At 40.3% G+C, this 23,811-nt stretch overlaps 1 protein-coding gene across 1 annotated transcript in view; it reads right to left on the bottom strand.

Moving 5' to 3' along the window:
* efna3b (ephrin-A3b) overlaps window positions 1-22,979 on the bottom strand; it is a 70,583-nt gene extending 47,604 nt beyond the window's left edge. The window contains exons 1-5 of the mRNA XM_088014002.1: window positions 22,948-22,979; window positions 22,728-22,818; window positions 22,379-22,462; window positions 22,259-22,309; window positions 21,858-22,081 (exon numbers count right to left, since the gene is read on the bottom strand). Coding sequence (XP_087870128.1) covers window positions 21,858-22,081; window positions 22,259-22,309; window positions 22,379-22,462; window positions 22,728-22,818; window positions 22,948-22,979 — 482 coding nt within the window. The remainder of the gene's footprint in view (window positions 1-21,857; window positions 22,082-22,258; window positions 22,310-22,378; window positions 22,463-22,727; window positions 22,819-22,947) is intronic.
* Between the last annotated feature and the right edge of the window lie 832 nt (window positions 22,980-23,811).

Here is a 23,811-nt window from a genome sequence, read left to right on the forward strand (position 1 = left end):
ATTTGTTATTGCTTTATGTGTGAGATATAAAGGAGATGGGAAAACGACGAGAAGGCAGTCTTGCAGAACCTGATGTTACATTTTCATAAAAGTAAACTTGAGAGTATAAGACAATTCATTTTAGAGTCAGCCAAACCTCTCCGTCTTCCACAGTCACTAAGCACCCACCCCGACTCCTCGCTTTGCTGTCTTAATAAGTGCTGCAATCTGTCCACATGTGAGACTCCCCAGTGAGAAGTTTCAAGCTGTAATCGTTTAGGAAGCGCAGCTCATGGCAAACAAAGCAATCCACCCAAAAACAACAGGAAGTCAAACAAAAAGACCAACCACGCATCACATTTATGACAGTCTCAGTCTAATATGTTCCTTGGGGTTGCTTTATACTTCTAAAATCCCATTCATATTTACTTCTTTTTAACCAAAACAATAAAACATAGATTTCATTTTAACGACATCTGGTGCAAATCCTATTGTGCGCATTTCTATTTTAAGGACATACCTACAGCAGCTGATTCAGTCATTAACTTCGACACCAGGTTTACCATATTTCATTTCCATGAATTGATAAATAACATTTATTCCTCTGCAAACTGAGTTCATACCTGACCTCTTGCTCAAATGGTCTGACTTTGGAAATGGTAAATAGATGGCGCTTCTGGGGATCGTCTAAAGATGCACCAAACAAGCGAATGTTGGCTCGAAGCAGACATTTTTTACATTTGACGGGCCATGATCTCTTTTTCCCCATCACAAAAATAATTCCTCAATATACAAATACATTTACAATGAGTTCATACCAACTACAAGTCCTTGAATCATTTGGTGTTATTGTCATGAAACCTCATCTGCCAGTAAACCTCATTTGTAGCGTGAGCTGATGCAACTTTCCCCATCCAAAATTGACATTCAAATGTCATAGAGAGCTGGCAATTAGATTGTAATTGAGAATCACTGAAGAGGTGGTCCTGGACAGGCTGGTGAGATGTTTTGCCCTCTTTTGCAGATGTTGAATTACTCGAAAAGATGTGTCCTATTACAGCGTGGACACACATGAATCTAGCTATCTTTTTAATGTTTCCTCCGTGCAAAATTCAAACACACACACAAACAGAGCTGTTGGCTATTAAACCTTAAAGTCGTACACCAGAAATCCACCATGCTTCTCGGGGCTAATTTGGGATTAGGGTGTGTGTGTGTGTGTGTGTGTGCGTGTGCGTGTGATGCTGAAACAGCCTAAAACATGCTTACATTGATATGGAAATGAGAGCAATTTACCACTGGCACAAACAACTAAAAACAGTTGCTTAAATAACAGTTTGTACATGCACGCACGCACATACACCCAAACACAGATATGCATATGAATGGCATGCAAAGGGATCTGTCCCAGGGCTCGCCTGTGTCTATCAAAGCCCCGTCTCTCCTGGAGACCAGTCGAGGCCCAGCGTTACACACTTAGCATTAGAATACATCAATGGGCACAGGGAAGGAGGCACGTAGGCTTTCATACTCAGAGAACCCACCTTCAGCATCTATCTTCCTCTTTTCATTTTCTTCTTTTTGGTCAGTCCAGCCCTCCAACCTTCCTCTTTGCCTGTTCCTATTATCTCTCGCTCCTGCACCTCCAAAGACACCCCCACCCCTTCACCCTTCTCTCTAGAAGGAATCTTTATTAACCATGACCACGACTCAGAAGTGCATTTACCATGAACACATGGCCGTACAACCCAAGATAAGCAATTTGTATATGTGTGAAACATGTGTTGCAGAGTTCCTGAAGTCTTTTCATGTTAAAAATCCATACTTTTTGAGACCAGTTTTTATTTTTTATTTTTATGTTTATTTTTTTTTAATACTGTGGACCCCTGCATATTTGTGGTTTAGTATCCACAGATTCACCATTTGGCAGATTTTTCTGTGGAACATAACCAGAAATTATTTGCAGAAATTTTGACAATAATCAAATTATTTACAGGTAATCTGAGCTAGTTAAATGAAAATGCAGCTTAGGAAGCAGGAATGTTAAGCTGCAATGCTACGTGACTTGCCATATGCAAAGCAACCAGTCCAGAAGCACCATTTATATCCTTTGTACTGACTGGCTGTACTCCAAAGAGCAGAGAAACGAAAGTCCATCAATGTGGCTTCCACTCTGTCTAATAATGCATGTCAGGGAATATTTTGTGTTTGAACTATTAAAATAAGCAGTTATAATTGGGGCTCTCAGGTATTCACAGATTTTGGCGATTCACAGGTGATTGTGGTCCCTAATCCCTGCAAATACTGTGGGTCTACTCTACTCAGGTATCGTTTTTGTTCCCAAATTAGCAAATACAAATGTCATCGTTCTCTATGTGTAAATAACAGATATTTCTAGTCAAACTCTAAGATTGGCACCTGCAAAACCATCAGGGGATGGAGAGATGGGTCGACAAGGTCATGGCTGAGTAAATCAACGGAGCATGGATGGAATTTTTAGACATTTCTCCATGCTCGTTTTCATACTTCCTACTTTTAAATATTTTTTCCAGTCTGTGCTGTCACTGTATCCTTAATGCCTGCTTAATCCTCAATCACCCTCAATGTTTGCAAGTGTCTGGAACAAGCCGCTCCAGATCCTGTTCAGCTCTGAGGGAATCTGCAACGTGGCCATCAGCATTCAGCCTGGCGATGCACCGGCTAACTGACAAACTCCACTTAATGGAATCAAACTTGGCCCATCAACTGTGTGTCAGTGCATGTATTTGTGTGAGAGTGTCCGCCTCATTGCTTGTCTGTCGATACTCAGAGACAGCCCTCAGCAGGAGAACAGAGGAGAGTTAAGGAGAGGGGGTGGGGGGGAACAAGCCACTCTACCTTTCTCTCTAATTACAAATGACAAACCCGCTACCAGGAGTCGGCCTGCTACCTGACGCCACATGATAACCTTTCAGCTCTCTGCCGATACTCAGTGACAGATCTCAAGTGGAGACAGACAGATTAAAACGAGAGTTGGAAATCAACGTCCTGCCCTGTGGCTCTAATTTCCAATGACAAAACAGGACATCTATACTGCCAATATCTTACCTGTCTTCCTCACTCATTTAGTTTATCCTCTTTTACTTCAATTGATTTTCTTCCCAATAGACCATCTTCCAAATCTCTCTCTCTCTCTCTCTCTCATTTTCCATCCCTTCTGCAACATTTAAAAAGCGGCTCCTCTTCTTCAGCTTATCCATTTCCTCCCTGTTGCGTAATAATCAGGTTAAGACTACTTTGTGGCTTGTACCCTTACTGACTATTATCTCTAATGCCATTTTAACAACATAAAAGGCCATATACTGCTGGAGTCCCGTGATACAATATCCTCACAGCACATGGAGGGAATAACCTGCTCTCACAACATAATCTCCAACCCAGTTTAACCGCTCCCTTTCAGTCATTTTTGCCGAAAGCAAACCTTCTCTGAGGAGGAATGAGCAGATTTTATACCTGAATGCCGACTTTCAAACAATGCAGAGTTCCTTAAGAATCTTAAGTTACGCTTTAAGTTGCTTTCCTCGTATAAAGCGACGGGATGCCCATTTCCAACGACCATAGGAGTGAGTAAAGTAAGTTAGAGCACTTAACAATGTAATGGTGGTGGTGGATCTCTAGTTTTAATATAAAAACTTTGCTTAGTTCATTTTATTATACCACCAGAAAACAACAGAAGACATTTGGAAGGTTAAGATCCCTATCAAATCTTGTCCTTTTATCCAACAAGCAATAAAGCCTTATGCTGTATATCATATTTACACAAACTCATGTTGTCTTTGACTACCTCCAGTGGTCATTTGGTGAGAGGTGGGGAACAAGCACTGGCAAGATGCCAGAAGGAATGGGAATTTATCATGTCATCGTTATCGTGAAAACTGAAAGTATTGTTGGCATTTTTGCTTTAATGATTTTATGAGCAGCCAGCAACACTAGAGCAGCAATAAATATCAATATCTTTAGGAATGTAACTAAATGCTGCCTACTGTGTTGCTGTCTAGTAAAAAAGATGCACTACTTGTTAAAAATACACTAAAGGTATCTGGTGTCCACTCAATCTAACAAAGTAAATTTAACTCTTTGTGTCAAAAGATCAGCTTTATACTGGATCTTTAGGTACTTGGATGTTTTTTGTTGAGTCTATTAAAAATACCAAAGGTAATCCAATTTAACTGACAGGAAATAATAGTAAGTTACCACAAACGGTGATGAATAAAGCACTATTAGCTGAACACTCAAAAAAAATAAAAATAAACAAAAAATACAGCATCTCCTTTCTCTTTTAAGCACACACACAACTCAGAATGTTTAAATTGTGAAGTATGAGTGAGTGGCCAGAAATAACAATGAGGTAAACCAGTAAAGTCCAAGGAAAATCTTTAAAGTTACTGCAAAGAGCCCGAAGTACAGACCAACAATATATTTAAAAGATTAAGCCAAAGTCTGCGTCCTTGCAAGGACAAGAAAGAGTTCAAACTTGCAGTGGCTGAACCAACTGATAATGCTGAAAGAATGATCTGTTATGATACTGGAAAAGGGTTTAAAGAGACAATGCCATGAGGAGAAATTTAAGGTTTCCCATCCCTCTGGTATCTTCTGTCTTAGAAAAGAGCAGCAGTGTCTGCAGAAAGAAGTCAGACTGTCAGACATCACCAACATTAATGAATATTGTTCAGTGAAAAAGTTAAAACTCGTCGGTGCACATGTGGCGTATTGTGCCGACGTTGCACACGTCTGAAAACGTTGTGACTAAGGTGTGCAGTTGCTGAGTTGGTCTTGAGACTTTAAGTGGCCGGTGAGAGCGGAAACATCTAGCATTTAAATCAGTTTTCATGGCACAACTTTCCTCAACAGGTTTCTGTATTTCTACTGGGCTGATGACTTCATATCAAGGCGGACTTTGAGTGTGGCATCCCATCTGAGCGGATTCTGCCGCAGAGGTGGAGTTTCAATTAATAACGATTGCTATTAGCATACGTCAAATCCACCGCGTATAACCCTTAAGTGAGTTTTAATTTAGCGCGTTACACTCAAAGTATTTCAAACGTACCAATGCTTGAATATTATTGCATATATTGAACGTCTCCTTAAGACTGCTGAGCAGGGGTGTACCCAGGAAGTTTTTAAAGAGGACTATATCAGTGATGATCTTTAGGCGTCACCAAAATAGAAAGGGCTTTACAAAAGTGAGTGACTCACAATATAAATAATTCTGACTAACCGAAGCACTTAAAAATATTATCGACAGAGCCTTTTTTCATCTGATGGGATTAGTGGTGTGACCTAATCTGAGCTGGTTTATTATATTTTTCTGAGCAGAATGATTGTCCTAACTTCATGGTAGAAAATGTTTTGTATTTTGCTTTTTTTTTTGCTTTTTAATTATTAAACAGCAGTACTTACAAGAAAGATGTAAGTGTGACCTTGAACCACTTTTAGCAATGAGCAGTTTAACTGTCTGATCTGAACTTGCATAAGAGAAACTCTGATTTAAAATAAACTGGATGTCAGCTTTGGAGAATTAGTATGAATTGTTATGCTTTGGACTCATTTCAGTTGGCGTAACAAAACTATTCAACAAATATCCAAGCCTTGAAAGTGCTTGTGAGAAGGTGAGAACAGAGTGAGCCAGAGAGATAAAGCAAGAAAGCGAGACACCCACAGACTCGTATACAGGCACAGACAGAGGCCTGAATGCTCTGCAGACACGGGTTCACGCTACAGGAGTGAGCTTACACGTCTTTCCATTCACACACACAGAGTATTGAGTTAGCATTGACATCCCAGTGAATAGCTCCCGATGCTAACCGGGAGCCCTATCGCTAGCCGCCCTGCTCCTTGGCGGAACAGCCGGGACGCCATTGATATGGTAATGTTGGGGACGTTTCAGGGCCAAGGCTGGGGGACCGTGGACGCTCTGTGATCCTTGGAGCCCAAAAAGGACAGATCTCCAGGGCATTGTGATTTCCCCAGTCAAGGCCCTGAGTGATCGGGATAAGCTCGTCCGCGCTGCTTTAGTGCTGTCACTCAGGCACTATTGTGGTCATGTGAACAGCCATTTTCATTACAATTGTCCCTGGTTTTGGCACCACTGTTCTGCAATGCCCTCTCTTTTTCTATTCTTCGGTGCCCTCGGTCCTTCCCCTTCACCCTCCATTAGGTTTCTTTTCTCTGCCAGGTCTTATTCTGTCCTATTTTTAAAAAGACCAGCAGACGCCGCTGAGCAAAAACTGGTCTAGGACGATGGTGGCAATGCTTTTTGATTGGGTCAAAGGAATTTTACAGAAAACAGCAACACCTGGCGCATCACAGATGTTGTAGCGTTTACTTTAAACAAGCTATAGGGAATTATTATACCGTGAAACTTTCTACATTTTGTCATTTTACAGCTGAAAACTTCAAGTATTTTATTGGGATTTTATGCTGTAGACTAACATATAGTTGGTGTGTATATATTTTGCCAAATAAAAATCAAAAAACCTTTGGTGTTCATTTGCTTTTAGACATTCATTTGGTGTTCAATCCCTTAAAAGAAAATATGGACCAAGCAGCTGCCTTCAGAAGTTACCCAATCTGTAAATAAATCTCACCTGTGTGTAATTTAATCAGTGTATAAATCCAGCTGTTCTGTGAAGGCCTCTGAGGTTTGTTGGAGAACAATGCTGAACAAACAACATCATGAAGTCCAAGGAACACAGCAGACGTGCCAAGGATCAAGGCATGGAGGCGTTTAAAAGAGAGTAAGGTTATAAGACAATAACTTCACTCTTAGTGTGGTACAGCTAAAACCTATCCAGGCTTTCCACCTGAACGGACAAAATGGTATTAGTCAGGAGGAAGAGGTGTGGGTTACATCCAAATGCAAGCCACGCTTTCTAGATGTTTTGTTGTAAAAAAAAAAATAATAATAATAAAATAACTGTAGAAAATCATGTGTCCATTTTCTTCCACTTGACAATTATGCACAACTTTAATGGATAAAATTCCATTAAATTAAAATGATGTCTATTGTTGTAACATGACAAAATGTCTAAAAATTCAATGAATACTTTATAAAGGAATTGTAGTAGTAATATGAGCAGCTATTCATAACGCGTAGAGGAAGTGGGTGTACAGTTGGCATCCCAATGCTTTATTCAATCACACTTTAGCAAACAGCACTGGATAGAGTGAGTGTTTCTATCTGTTTATGTGCGGAGGAGTGCGTTCTCTCTCTCTTTTCTCTATTTCATTTGATTGTGGCTAGCAGAAAATAACAATGAACTCCCTTGAGGAATCTGTGGGAGGTAATGACAGAGATTGTCCCTGTGAAATGAGTTTTCCCTACATATATGCATGTGCCAGAATGTTAGTGAAAAGGATGCATGTGCATTCATGAAAGTGAAAAATACAGAGGGAGAAATGAAAACAGATGTAAAGGTGGAGAAAAAAGAAATGTGCATATGTATGGGTGGATAAATGGGGGTGGGTGGGACACTCGTGGGCCGTGGGCACCAGCTCTCATGCTCAAACACACTGGTGTCTGCACATAGTGGAATGGGAGGAGTATTTCCCTGGTTGTGAAGAACTCTACTCCATCAACACATCCTATTCTACTACATCTCCTCCCACATTTTCCTCTCTCCCTCCTCCACCACCTTTATTTCCCACTCTCCCGGGAAGTGACACAGAATCCTTTTTAACTGCAGTACATTCATTACAGGAACCCGTCTACCCCCGCATCCTCCACGGACACCCCCCACTCCTCCAGTCGTCTCCCATTCTATCCTATCAGCAGAATAAGACAGCGTACCTATCCACCTCAAGCGGCTGTCTTGGACTTTACACTCTAATTAACAGCAAGACAGTCGAACAGGAGAGACGATTGGGCTGCAAAAGATCGTACGCGCTCATTCATGTGCAGCACTAGCATATTTCTGCACCTCAAAGCGTAGGAGCACAGAGCAGAGCCTGCAGACAGCGTGGGTGTTGGAACCGGGGCCAGCCAGAACTGCTAGCTCTCAGTCATCCCTTAATGAACGTTCCTACTTCGAGCGAGCAATGAATCTGCATTTCCCGTAAACACGCGTGAACCTAAAAATATTCATGTTGTGGAAGGTTGAAAACATAAGGATGTTACTCATAAAACATCCTTATGTTTTATGAGTAACATTTTTAAAAAGCCCTAAAATAAACTTCTACTGTAGAAGATTTTTTTTTTTTTAGAAAAATCCAACATTTAAGTTGAGTACATTTTACAAAATCTCTCTACCTGAATTTTTGACTATTTCGCTTTGAGCAATCTTACAAGACAATCCGGGATCTCCTTCTGCATCCTATTCATACTCCTTTCAATAACTGCCTTAGGTAATTGTGCCTCTTTTACAAACTTCAGTATTTGATTTTTATCATACATTATTTAATCATCAGCTAAGCCAGGCTGAAATACATTTTTTGAAGTTCTCACATGCTCTTTATGCTCACCATGTGTGTCTCTGCCACACCATTTACACAACCACAATATAGATAAAGCAGCAATGCCAACCTGTGCATAATGGATTCTTAAAACTGACAGTGAAAACTAATTGTCAGTCATTTGCACTGACTGGCACTACTTCCGTATTCTGAAAGTAGGTCATGAAGTCAGTTTTAATAACAATCTGATCACTCAGAGCGTTGAATTTTGATTCCAATATGGTCAATTGGCCCTTAAATATGGAAAAGCCATAAAAGATGAGTGTCATCAAGAAAAACAAGCATCAAACTCTTGTTGGATTCAATTGAACTCTAACTAGACACCATTGATCTCAATCCACGTGAAAAGAGTCATGCAGGCTTTCAACACCTGATAGACCTTGATACTTCATAAAAACCACCTTTACATTCTCATGCTTAGACCAGTGTAACACACAACTCTCCAACATACATAGCAAGGTAAGAACAGCAGCTTTACAGACTTTTTGTCCTCTTTTCAGCTCACTCCATAGGTTCTATATAAGATTTATATCTACAGGCTGAGATGGTTATGGAAGAATAGCTGATTTGGCAACATGTCTGCCAAAAGACCTTTTGATAACACATTTTCAGTTGTTAGAAAATGTTTTACTGTAACTAGCCTGCTTTTTCAAGGTCTTATTGAAACAGTGCTCTCAATAAGATTTCCTCCACTGCATCCAATAGTGGGCATGGAGTATTTTTCCACTCATCCTTTGTTTTATGGCCAAACTCACCTGGAGTGTTTGTTGCTGAAAGGTTTACCATTACCTGAACTGACTAAAGGGATGTTCCAGTTAAAGTTTACAATGGGAGAAGTTTTTCCCTGATTGAATTGAGATTACTGAAATCTCCACAAGCATAAATTGACAGGAAATGTTTTCCTGGCATTTACTGTAGATAATGCCCAATTGTTTCATAGTTTGTGCAGCTCCCTGAGTCTAGGTTCTTTACATTTTTAATACCCTTAACATAAAATAGATAAAGCATTGAAAGATTGGGCAATTGATGCTGCACTTTTCTACTGAGACTCTTAAAAGGATGCTTTCAGAAAATATTGGATTTTCATTTATTTTGTGAATTCCAAGGAAAATGGAAGCTTCTGCCTGCTGACTTATTCTACACATTGTCTATCTATAGTTTTGATTATGTGAGAATTAAAAGCTTCTTTACATTAGTCTGTTACTCTTGTAAGCTCCTTCAGTGAATGTTAGCAACTACAGTTTCATCCTACATGGACCTGAGAAATGCTGAGGACTCCTAACTAATTTGTTTATTTGGCAGGTGCTTCTGATAAGTGAACAGTCCTCGAAAGACAGTAATGACAGCAATATAATGTAAGTTTTAAACACTCTTCGTTGTGACAGGTATGTGTAATCTGAATAATTAGGCTGGCTTCTTCTGAATTGAATGAAAAAGTTTTCATTTGCTTGTTCTTATGACTAATTGTGTATAAATTGGTTTCATTTTTTTTTCTTCAAAATATTTCAATGTCATTTTAATTTTTGATACAGTTTCTGACTTTAGTTACAAAGTAGCATTGAAAGAACTCCATTTCGCACAGCCCGAGTGTATATGAAAAGATCTTATTTATTACAAGCCATTATGATTTATCTTTACAAAAATATGTAGAAAAACATTAGTATATGAAAACAGACCAAGTATGGGTTGGTCTGTAGCTACTTATGAATATTACTTCCACATCTCCACAAGCATATATTATGATGCTTTGACAGGAAAAAAAAAAATCATTCATATTATAATGTTTCACTGTAGCTGAAGGTTGAAGGCAAAGTACCGTCACTACAAACGGTGTGGAAATGTGTAGCTACAATTCACTTTAAATTAACGACACAGATTATAAATTTCGTGATATTGTGCTGATGATCATTAAGATTTACAATTTGGTTTCCAGTAGATCCAGATTTTAAAAATATGTAAAAAAAAAAAAACATGAAATATTTTGGAATTTATGTTTTCTACATTAGAAAATAATCATTGATTCAGATATATTCATAAACACAGTCAAAAGCCCTTTAAAAACAAGTGAAGGGCTTCTCTTTCTGATGAGATTTAGCACTTGACCACATGCTGTCCAAGATGGGAAGACAGACGGAATTCATTGTAATAAAGCAATCTGTCCAGAAAATATCCAAACATATGCACGCATGGTGAGAGCTCATTGTCTGAAGCGAAGAGCGCCTGGAGAGCGTACACTGATGCAGATGAGGAGAGGAAATGATGCCTCGAGGCCGAGCCGACAGCAAAGACTGAGAGGCAGAGAGGAGAACGGGAGGGCTGGATGAGGGAGAGAGAAAACAGGCTGAAACATTCAGGAGAAGAGTGGATTGTCTGCAGGACGCCATCGATCGAACACCGGCAGAAACAGACAGCCAGACCAGAAGCATCGCAGGCTGACACGCAGCAGAGCTGCTGACCCCACACACATCTGAAGAGCAGGATTAATCAATTAGTCTGAACTTAAAGCAGCGAGGCCATTTGTCTACTCAGACACAAGCATCAAAACAACTGGCCTTTCATGACGTGCCGAGTCTGACTCTGCTCTATTGCAACTTGATGGAATTAGACTGCATGTCAAAATATTTCAACCTGAATATAACTGTGTGGGAATCAGCTGCACCCAGCTGGAACGTGCATACTGCGCTTTATTTATTTAGACAGGTTTGACCAGTCTACTTATTGCTGTATTATTGTTTGTCTGATTGTAAGGTGGTGGTGCTACAATTAATTCTCCCTTTTTATGCTTTCACAAACAGAATAGAGGTTTCTAAAGCCCAAGCACTGATTTAAAGATCTCAGTTATTTTTGCAGCTATCGGAGCTCAGGTTTAATTAGTTCAAGTGTTTCAGATGAAAGAGGATCAAATGTAGTCTGGACTGAAGCAATACTTTGGTTTAGCATCAACAGTGAGCTGTGAACCACATGCTAACTTTGGTGGTTACTCTGTTATGGTACTCTCAAAAAGCTGACAAATCAAATCTGGCACCTCTGATTCCCACTGAAGCTGAAACACACAATGAAAACATTCGGTGAAGCCAAAATCACCACAACAAAGGTCAGTTTTTGGCAGAAAAGATGTTTAATTTTGTAAATCAGATATCCTGAGGGCAGAATACGGGATGAATTTGGTCTAAAAGTTAAAGTTTAGTAGAAGTTCATGGATGGTGCCTCTACCTTGTCATTCATTACTGGAACGTAAAAATTAACTTACAAAGATTAAACAGACTGAGATACAGTCCAGTCTAGTAAATTTAGGTTGGTATTTTAAGGGCAAAATCAGGGCTAAATTAAATCTTTTGCCCAGTTTGACAAAAAAAAAAACTGCGTCTTTATCAGTCATTATCAGCTCAATACAGAACTTTAAAAATTAAAAAACAACATCCTTCAGGATTACACCCCATATATAGATTTATTAAGGACTCTTCAACCAATATCTTTAATTACAGCAGCATAATCTCAAAGTGAATTTCTTTGAACAATCCAATCAATAATTTAAGTGCATAAATGCGGCAGAGACGAACAACAGAAGATTTGTTTAATCTTCTGTCTTGATCAGACAATCTAATGTCCTGTTTCCCTGGAATAAACATATGATGTAACCAGAGGCCAATCTCATGATAAACTGCGGAAAACAGGTTAAAAGAAAAATGACTACTGACATATACTCACCAGGGATGCTAACCCCCGCCCCCCCTCAAAAAATGTGGAAAGCACTGCAGTAATCTGTCCCAACTCCAAATATTGAGGAGATTGACAAAAAAACTGGAAAATGATACAACAACCAGTACACTAAAGAATACACTCAGCCTCTTCACCGAGGATAAACTTTGCACCAACGGATTTCCGATTTGACGGTATCTCTCTGAGCGGTGTGTTGATTGACTAGTTTCCCTCTGACACATGAGGCAGGCTGAGTGTCAGCCTCGCCGGCTGCTCGCTGTTGCCATCAGCGGCAGAGTGCTCTCTGCGCCAAACATTTTCTGCCTCCCTCTCTGGCCTGGCTGGGCCTGATTAAAACCTTCTGCTGAAACAAGGTCATAATTCACTTAGCCATTTCCCAATTTCCGCATAATTACCCTCCCGCTTTGCGAACGCTAACACACACACACACACACACGCACCCGTTCACACCACATCGCCGACACAAACACATCTCCTCTCTGATTCGTGTCATTACTGAGAGGAGAGTGGTTAAAAGGTTTCAGAGTTGGCCTCTTAGTGACAGCTTAAATGGATAAAACCTCAATTAAAGACTCGCTCGCTCTCTACCACGCTCTCTCAGTGGATGGAAGAAGCATAATTCTGTGCAGTTTGGTGAAGCGAGGAATCTTATTTTATTTTTTTTTAAGCTGCTAAATCGAACCTTCAAACTCTGTGAGACTTTCTCATCTCTGCGCATAATTAATTTTTACGAAACCTGTTTGAGAGAAACCCTGGACATTATTCACAATCAAAGATGAACAACTAACAATAATTTCTGCCCACTGAGGAGTTACGTTACTACAATGGATGGATGGATGGACGGACGGACGGACGGACGGACGGAAACAGTTTTTCAGACTAATTTTGTTTTTATACTCTTCCAGAAAAGGAAAACAATCATTGCTCCGTTACATTCTAGGCTTCTCCATTTTTGTCAAGACTACAGCAGCCCTGTGTAGCCGCTCTGTCTGCTTGCAATCAATTTCAACATGTGCTTTTGATGAAAACAGCAGCCATCCTGCTGCATGAAACTGCTCGGCCTTTATGTAGCAGAGCACTAATTGTCTCATCTGTAGAGTTTATAAGTGTTAGGCCACTCCGCTCTGCTCTGATCGGGTTCAGCATATGGCCTCAGACTGCTGCTACGCTGCTATCATTAGCCATGATATCAACACACCATATGAGCATCTGTTATCTGCATGTGTGTGTGCGTGCGAGTCTATATTAGTTGCCCCCTCCTCCTCCTCCTCCTCCTCCTCAAAATCCCCAGTGCCTGTGGGAAATAGAGTAAGTATCAGTGAAAACGCTCACACACACTTCATGCACGCTAATGCCTAACACACTTTGAAACAGCTTGTAAACATCACAGCCTTGTTATTAGCACCTGATTACGCTCCTGGAGCTTATAGGCATCAGCTCACAGGGCAACACTAAGATCAACAACGTCTCATGTGTGACACGGTACGCGGTGGGAGACGTTGCTTTTTGAAAACGTCCATATTGTTACTAAAACCGAGGGAAATTAGAGGACAATTTTCACGCAGTCATTTCACTCTATGAGATGAAATATCAAGTTGCAAAAAATGGATGACGCTTATAGAACCCGCCATGCTGGACATTTCTAGAGTACAAAAAGGATTGAAGCAGAGGCACTGATGAAAACGCATGGCCAATGCAATCTCCCTTTAAGAAATATTCCATAATCATTTTTGTTCAACATTTACTGCCTTGAGCCGTCATTGATTCTTTATATTAGTAGCAGAGGTGACGCCACACTGTGTGTGATAGAACAATAACTGCAAAACAGGATTTTACTGTTTTGAAACAATGGCTACAGAGTTGATATGTTCAACCCTTTTCATCATTTCTTATTACAGCCAGCGTCACTAATTGAACAGTATCCGTTTGTATTCCTTAGACAGTTTGGATCATTTGCTTAACTATTGAAAAAATGCCAAACATATTCTTATCCAGCACGCTCCACAACAGCCAAAAGTTGAATGCTTCACAGCTTTAATTTTGTTTGTACTTCCTTTTAATTCCCGTAAATTTGTTGCTGAAAATGCGCTACAAAAATGAAATTACCTTTACCTACCTTCTACTTTAAATGTGATGTGCTATTTCTGAAATTTCTATGTTAGTTTTAAGCCACATGTAACATTTGGCAAAACTTTCAAAATGTTCCACTTTCGTCTCTTGAGTCCAATGAATATTTTCACAAGATTTTTGAGGATCCACAAGACGTTTTTGTTAAATGTCAGACGGGTCTTTATACTCTTTTTTTTTGTTGGTCAGCAGTGGTTTTCAATGTTTAGCTCTCCTCTGGATGCCATTTTCTCTCTTTCTTACTGTTGAATCATGAGCACTGATCTTCATTTAGACATGTGGGGGCTGCAGTGCTTTAAATTATGTTCTTGGTTCTTTACTAACCTCCAAGATGAGTTCACTGCTACTTCAACATTCTCTGCATTAGAGGATAGCCCTTTTCCGAACTGACCAATTTCTCATCTGTTCTTAAAATGTCTCAGATCGAGACATGATGTTGCTTATTTTTGATATATTTTAGCCTATTTCAGATTGTCAAACAGGTTCCCAATAAGCAAGTTCTTGATTGCACTGGTTAGCCAGTATTAAAGCCTGTCCAAAAAAGAAAAAAAAAAAAAAAAAAAAAAAACTGAACAAAAAAAATGTAAATAATCACAGATAATTCATAATTTAACAGGTTTAGATACATTTCTTCCCTTACTAATATAAACCATTATTTCAAAACACTATGTTATATTTACCCAAGCTATCCATGCCTGGTATTAAAAGTTGTTTGATGATGATTTTGTTTCATCATCAAACAAGTGCAAACTTGTGCAAACAAAGAAATAACAGAAGAAATCTACGAAGAAGCAAATAGATTTTGCTTCTTTAAGTTCTTGCTGTTTTTTTTATATCTCAGTACATTTTCTTTTCTTCCTCCAGGTTGTGTTGTATTGTTGTGTTGGACTTTCTTTGCCTCCATATATTCCTAAATATTAAAACCATGCAGCTTTTATTGAACAAGTCTCATTATGATGCTTGTCCAGTTTTGCTTGTTTTAATACCTAATTACCTCCATTCTAACCCCCCCTCCCCCCATCATATAACACACGACAGTAGATTAACACAGAAGTCCCTGAAGTGGTTTTAGATGCCAGTTTTGGCTCTAGCCTTCTGTGGTTTTAACAACTATATTTCCCTGGCGATCAGATTAGCAGCTATCAGTGCAGTAGAGCAGCAGATTGTGGTCAGCAATTGAACCAGCAACACAGAAGGAAAGACTCCACAATTTTGAACTCCCTGCGTTTTCGCGTCTGTGCACACCTGGCCAGAACCCAGGTGCATCGGTCAGACTGTTGGTTTAGGAACGTTGCTGTAATTGGGCGTCATGGACAGCAGCAGAGAGAAGCTTTTAATCATCCTCCTACTGTTCAGAAAGCACCACGGTGTGAGAAGCAATCACTCACCCTCACAGTGACACCTTTAAGTAATTTGCACCGTCCTGTAAAATCGCTCACGTGTCTTGATGAGGTTCCAGATAACAAGCATGTGTTCAGAAAGCTAAATGGAAACCAGATCTCAGGTATCCCCCCCCAAAAAATATAAAAAAATAAATCACAATTACCGATTATTCAATTTATAATAACAAATAGCAATTCCTCCTGTTTTGAGCTAATTTTCCGTATTGCAACTCAAGGCCCATTAGTAACTTGTAGGGGCTACAGCTGAGAGGAGGCCTCATGCACTACTTTTATTTCAGCAGATCACTCAATGGTCCACTGGAAATAAACAAAGCCTGCATAAATCCACTGCTTTTGTGCAGTTCTTAATTTTTAAATTTACCACGCTGCACGGTCAGCTCTTTTGAAATATTGAAAACTAAAAATAAGTTCATAGGAAGCATTGGCTTTGTTCCTAAGACACTATCATCCTAAGATACAGCTTTAGTCAAACTGGCTCCGCACTAAACTGCCTAAATTTGAAAACATAACCAATTTTGGTTCAACCCTATTTTTTCAGTTTGTTGGTTTTGTTGTTGTTGTTGTTGTTGTTGTTGTTGTTTTGTTTTGTTGAAAACAAAACAAAAACATCCTGATCAGTAACATTTCTGCCAAATTTTGAAGGAACACGCTGCTTGATCATGCATTTGTGGACAAAAAAATTATGCATTTTTTTTTTCTTATTTTGCTACATTTACGGGAAAGGAATAAATACATTAAACTCAATTGTCAATGTCAGATTAGAGCCGATTGAGAAATATTGATCCATGTGGCTCTTTGGCCGTTCGATACTTGCATCTTCACTGCTTTACTTGGAATCTCGACCATGGCACTATCCTGTCTCAAAACTAGATCAGTGCCAGTGCTTCAATCTCTCTTCCACTTCCACAGCAATGCACCTGATTGGCCAGTCACTGCAGTAAAATCTATTGAAAAGAATAAAACATTCGAGACACATTTATCGCCTCAATATTTCTGGGTTTGTTTTTCTAAAACAAATCAAGGTCAACGCATTTTTTTTTCTCTTATGTGTTGGTTCAATCCAGCAAAAAGGCATGTTTGTGAGGTTAATGCATTAGAGAGCTTTTGGTCAGTACCTGAAAGAACGCGAACATTAATAAAGCGTAGCCGTAGAAAAGAAAAACAAGATCTCAAAGCAAGGAAACACATTTTAAAGTAGTGGGGAAAGTCAGACCAACCTAATTTGACAGTTTCCCATTAAGGTACCCCACAAAGCACCACCTCCCACAGAGAGGGCTTCATGTGAGAGGAACCTGAGCACAGTCCTAAAAAAATCCAACTTATTAATGAGGCGCGACAGAAATCCCCCCCCCCCCCGCTCCCTTTTAGCATGCATGTCCCGTATTCCTTGGCTCATTTACAAGACAAAAAACCTTCCCAATCAGAAAAAAGAAAAGAAATATTATTTACTTCCACAAAGAGACTTGCAGCAGCATGGGAGAGCCAACAACATTGAATCATATTATGCAAACACCAGTGATCCATCACGCAGGAGTACCCTATTGCTTTTAATTAATGAGGCCTCAGTGCAGAGCATCTGCACGCACATCTTCACACCCGGCAACCCGGATCCATTCACCCATGTACGCGGCACGGCCTTATTATTCTTCACTAATGAATTATCTGATCCTCGTGTCATGTGATTAGGACGGATGGTGCGGCTTTCCTTACGCGAGGCATGCAGGTGTCAGGCTCGCACACAGGTGGAGCTCCCGGATTAAAGCTTTCTTTGAGCAGACATACTTTGGTCTTAAGTGGATCTGGGATACAACTGGGTTTGATGATATGCTAGGGGGGGTAGAACGTCAGGCCTCTCTCTCTCTCTCTCCTGCAAAACACACACAGAAAAAAAACAAACATCTGACCTGACCAGAGCTGAGCATTATTACTATTATTGCGTTGACCCTTTGCCCCCTTTTTCTTTCGTCATTCAGCTCAAAATTCATCTGCACCCTGCTGGACTTTCCTCCTCTGTCCTCTCGCAGCATCACTCCCTCTGGTACTGTTTCCCTCCCGGCCTATGCGACTCTCCTCACTCTCTTCAATGAGCGGCATGAACATAAAACAATTTCCAGCTCGAGATCAATTACTAAACATATGGAAGCTCGATATTGCGACGGGAAAAACGCCGCGAGGGACAGCTGGGCCACGTTTCAACGACCTGCCTTAGAGGTGACACCGTCATGGACGAACGCCTGAACGCGATATGAGCAGAAACAACAACAACAACAACAAAACCACAGGACGTAATCGCTTGCAAAATATGCAACTGATAAATTGAGAGATATCGCTAATCAAGTTAACGGCCGTGTTATTGAATTACACTCGTACACATGTATACGGTTGCTCACAGCGGTGGTTAATTGCCAGGTGGTGGAAGATAATGTGTGATTTAACGGACTGATGGATTTGTCTCTGTTTCCGTCACCCATCAGTGAACAGAGACATCTGTAGCAGAGTAAACACTTACTCCTGCACATAAAAAACACACATCTAAAGACACTTTTATGCCTTAATAAGGGAGAAACCTCCAGAAATGTGTGTGCAAACTTGTTGGAATTTCCCAAGCTCCGTGCATCTGTTTGCATGTGTCAGTGCATGAGGCTGTTAATCCTTGCTAGCCCGTTTCTTGTGGTTGATGAGTGGCCCGAGGTTGGGAGCTGCTCGGGAAGCTGCAGCATCCCGAGGCTTTACAATGTGTTTACCACTCAAACTGACAGCAATAGTACAGCTTATTATTGGCCTTGCAAGCCTCCGCACTACGCTGCGAGTTAGAGGAACTCCAGGGAGGCTGACCGCCAGTGGCTAGAAGGCATGCCAGCCAAGCCTGTAACTATTGGCAGAGATTAAAATAAATGGTGGAAACAGAAAAAAAATTAAAAAAAACACATATTTCTGCTGTACACAAGAGGCGATTGGACAGGTTTTTTTTTTCTTTAGTATTTTGCATGCAGGCATCAGTGGCTCTTTGCCTGCAAAATAACTAAGAATGGTATGCTTGGGTGATAGAGATGCATTCATCAGGCAGGATACAGATTTTTGGTTTGCTTTGAGTCTGACCTTCTGATTCAAGACTTTTTTTCTTGTCTGTCCAGCAAAGATTCTCAAAGTGTGGTGCGTCCCCTTGAGGGAAGCAATTGTACTGGTGGGACGAGTGACCCTACTGATACTTATTTACTTTTCCCCAAAATGCATGTTGGAGTCTGAATAAAAGGAACTGAATATTTTTGCACTTCTGGAGTGAGTGAGTGAGTGAGTGAGTGAGTGAGTGAGTGAGTGAGTGAGTGAGTGAGTGAGTGATAGATAGATAGATAGATAGATAGATAGATAGATAGATAGATAGATAGATAGATAGATAGATAGATAGATAGATAGATAGAACATTTTAAAGTAATAAAATAGAAAAAATAATAATAATAGCGCAAATAATAACAGAAAAGTACTGTAGTTAGTTTGGCAGCAGGTAGTTTACAATCAACCTTGGTTTTGAGTGTCTATGACTAAACCACTTAACAGATAGAAGAGAGATTATTATTCTCGATATATACAAGCCTTTGAATTTTTTATTTTTTTATTAAACTGAAAAACAATCTTATTGATAAATGTATAAAATACAAATAGTGGGAGTTTTCAGTTGCTAATGCATTTAACCAATCAGAAAAAAATGTTTGTCCTGATAATCACCAATCACAGTCAATAGAGGGGAAATGGGTCGATTCTGTTTTTTTTTTCTCAAACGACACACGAAGGACAATTTTGCATTGTGCTTTTCAGACATGAAATTTTGAATCTAACAGAAAATGATGGATTTACAACATTATCTCAATTCATGCATCAAAGCACACCTTCTTAACCTGCATTTTATTACATCCTAAAATGTGTAATAAAATCCTCATTATTTGTCGATTCATTCTAAAACCAAAAATTATGTTTTTGGCATCAGTGCATTATTTGAAAAAGAACAAAAAAAATTCTCAGCATTCGATTTGCCAATCACTAATCAGAGCTGATCAGGAATAAATTGTCAGGCTTCAACCTCCAACCGATTGATCGGTGCATCTCTGAAAACAAAGTTATTGCTTCTTACTGCTCAGGCCGCTGTCATGGTGTCTGAGCACAGAGAGAACAGGAAAAGAAAAGGCTGCGATGTGAGGATCAAGGATGAGACAGGTCCACGGAGATCAGAATGTTCTTTAATTAACCACCTCTTCTTTTCTTTTTTTTTTTCTTTGTGAAAGACACTCACTCTGCACCAGCTAAGAATATTCTGCCTCTGGGATGAAAACAGTAGCGTTAGGAAGGGAGGGGGAAAAAAAAAAAAACTGCTGGGCTTTGCAGAACTCGGGTCCAAGAGCTTCAGGTTAAAGGTTAGGCATGCGCCGTATTATTTTTATTTCTTTGTCTTGGAAAGAAAATACATCTTCTGGCTGCGAATGTGCAGCAGAGATCAACGGACGAACGACAGAACTAAAAGCACGCTTTGTCAAGGTTAGCGCTGCTCGAGTTTCGCCTTGCTGATTGTGTGATCGTCCACTCCTTTGCTTTTTCTTTAGGCCTTTAAGCAAACCCTTGCAAAAACCAACTTCTGTCTCAGATATAAAAAACTGAAGGTGGAATTTCATTTGCATTTATTACCAAAATTATAGCTCAAAGTAAGGGAGTTGGGGGAGATGTTAAATTACGAGGAGAAAAGCAAGAAAATTTAAGCTAAAACACTTGAGCACTAAGTGTGCAGCATTTTCCTGCAATTAGGCTTCCAGAAACACGTCACAAACTAACACCTTAGTGGTTTCCACTTCTGTTACTTTATCCACAATTTACAGCTCTCCAGTTATGAGCTATAAAATAATCTCCCTCGCCTCTAATAGTTTTATTTCACGCCATAAGCTAGAAACTGCTGGCCTACACTTGGAGTTGGCGCTGGCGGACAAAAATCATTTATGTCCCCCCCCCCCCGCCTGAGAACAACAGCATATTTTCTCAAGCCTTACATGATGTTTGTACCCTGAATAGTCCAGAATCATTGTTTTTCTCAATGCTCAGCCTTGGAAATAGTAGATGCTGCAGAACAAGGTATTCTGAGCGATGCCTAGTACCAGAAACCATTCACAAAGACAGGACTCACTCCACAGTGAGAAAAAGGAAAAAAAAAAAAAAAAAAAAAAGTGCAGTAAGAGAGAATAAGGCAATTTTTGTAATTGAATTGTTTTGTGAACTCAATAAATCAATCTGCAAACAAGATTCAAAGAAAATACTTCGATGGTTCCGAGACAAACTGCATCCAAATGGGCTTGTTTTTATATAAATGTACACTTGCATGAACAATTTTTACTATCCCACTGCAGACTGGTGCTGCATTCCTTATAAATCCAGTGGCACAGAGCCATACATGAACTCAAGAGGAGAATGTTTAAATAAAAAAACAGAGGATAAAAAAAAAAGACAGAACCGAGGAGCAAAGGATTAGGAGGATAAAAAAAAAAGACCAAGGCTCTGTGTGTAAACACGAAAAAGGGGAGTTAGGGAGGAACAGAAAGAGATGGCAACTTGGAGAGGGAGAGATTGAACAGTGACACTGCTGCAGCACAATGGGGTCAGCATGAAGAAGTGCTCCTAATTGAATCACACAGAAGAGAAGGCAGTAAGACAGAGGAGACGGGAGATGGAGGAGTCACATTCTCTCCTTCTCTCTATGCATGAACGTGGAGGGAACGAACTGTTACAAGCAGACGACAAGGAGCAGGAGTATAAATATGTCTGAGCAGCTGTGGAGCAGAGGGTGTTGAAAAGATGTTTTGGAGCCACCTTGACCACACAGCGGGGGTCTAGCAGAGCAGGATTCAAAAATAGCTCCACTGAATTTCTTTCTCGGGCTTGTGCAACCTTTTCCATCAAGAGGGGAAAAAAATTAGATGGGCATGCAATACCAAAAAAAAAGAAAGAAAGAAAGAAAGAAAGAAAGAAAGAAAGAAAGAAAGAAAGAAAGAAAGAAAGAAAGAAAGAACACACACAAAGAGGGCAGGAAATGCATTAAAAGTGTAAAACGAGCCGTCCAGTATTAATAACGGAGATAAAGAGGGATAAAGACGGGGATCTTACTGTATGTTGGAGCTGTTCCAGTAAACGGAGTGCCTGTTGGCTGACACCTGGAGCACGCTGCCCCAGGTGAGACTCGTAAGCACCCAAAGAGACAGCGATGCCAGAGCCATGCTCCCGGCTCCTCTCTCGGTCTCTGCGGCCACTCTCTCTCTTTCTTTCTCTCTCTCTCTCCCTCTCTCTCGGTCACCCCACCAAACAGCGCGGCTCAAACATCCCAGCAATGCCTAACAAGCGAGAAGGAGGCAATAAAAACAATGAAAAACATTTAAAAAAAAAAAAAAAGAAAAAGAAAAGAAGAAGAAGCTTCACGCATGCATGCACACAAACGGGCTACTTTCGGAGATGCTGTTTGGGTAAGAAAGTGCTGTGAAAAGTCTGTTGAAACACCAGACTGTGCGAACCTCCTCCTCCTCCTCCTCCTCTTTCTCCTCTTCCACCAGCGGATCCCAGAGCTTCAAAGAACGGGGTTTATGGTCCGTGTTTATAACCGAGGCGCCCCCCTCTCCTCCTCTTCCTCCCACCGGGGAACTGCTGCTGCTGAGGCCGCCAGAGACGTGTCGCAGGTCGGCGTTGGGTCCAAGCGGGAGGTCGGTGTTCCTCCGGGTCTTTAAAGCAGTCCGAGAAAGAGTTATGTGCAGGTTGTTTTAAATAAAATAAAAATAATTTTAAAACAGGATCAACAGTAACAAAATAAATAAATAAATAAATAAATAATAATAAAAAAGTCCTCCTCTTTTTAAATGCTTTTTTTTTTAAACTGTTGCAGCTTATTTTCCTTCTTGTCCAATAAATGCGCAGACGATCTCAAAGCTGCAGCAAAGCAACAAAACACAAAATCAAGCTTTCTTCCCTTCTACAACCATCGTGCACGGTGAGCAGTCTGCCCGCACGTCGCTCTCCTCCTTCTCCTCCTCCTCTCTGTTTGGTAGGCAGCACTCGTTCACTTCCTAACTCCACCCCCCTGCGAGCGACAGACAGAAAAAAAAAAAAAAAAAAAAGACGCATTCCTCCAAGATTTGTGGCCGAGTTGCAGCACATCGCCGGACATCGGAGAGACTTCAAGGTTTGTTGTTGTTGTTTCCTTCAATACCTGCGCTTCACAGTGATGCTGCAAGAATACATCCCGCTCTTGATGCGACCCAGCGATCATCTGCAACCAGTTTATTGCATCAACGTTCAGCAGTGAAGTACACCTGCACGCACAGTTGTCTTATTAATGCAAAGACAGGGGTGAAAATAAAAAAAAAAATAAAAACATACATCCATATATACATAAAAAGTAATAAAAAAATCCCGATTCCCCTCCAAACACTGTAGGTGAGTTTTATTCATCTTCAGTCCTCCTCATGAAGGAGGGAAATCCCTCTGGGAAAATGTGACTCACCACAAAACTGAACCAAATGTACTTCTGTTGTAAGTAATCCACGTTGAAAGCTGCTGCCTCGCAGAGAAGAATTTATGCGCACTGAACCTTTTCACATTTGTCATTTTTCCAACCTAAATCCTCAACGATTGTTAAGCTGAAAGGGGGAGGGAAAAGGAGGATGATACGGTTTGGACGTTTTTGTGTTTAACAGATACAACTATGTAAAGTATTTGTGTTCATCTGTTTCTGTCGGTGGGCTTCAACAGAACAGCTGTAGGCAGAAGCATTGCAACCATTCCTCCACGTCACCCCAGACCCCGTGTTTCTTACTAAGTGGGAGCTTCCCTTAGCAAAATATGTCTTCTCTTAGTCTGTCGCTGTTTCATTTTTTTTTCTTTCTGTTTTTTATGCAGCCAGTTTAAAAAGTGATGCTCATTTAATTAGACTTACACCATTTATGTGTAGCTTCCTGTTTGGAATCAAAGGTGAAACTCTGCCCCAGTCTTCAGTTTGTTGCAGCCTCTATAGCAGCAGGTATTTTTAAATGACTGCTTTGTGTTTTGTTGTTGTTGTTGTTGTTGTTGTTGT

The sequence above is a fragment of the Poecilia mexicana genome, unplaced genomic scaffold (genome assembly GCF_051168715.1).
Source record: "Poecilia mexicana isolate PSO_F unplaced genomic scaffold, ASM5116871v1 scaffold_16, whole genome shotgun sequence".
Classification (NCBI taxonomy): domain Eukaryota; kingdom Metazoa; phylum Chordata; class Actinopteri; order Cyprinodontiformes; family Poeciliidae; genus Poecilia; species Poecilia mexicana.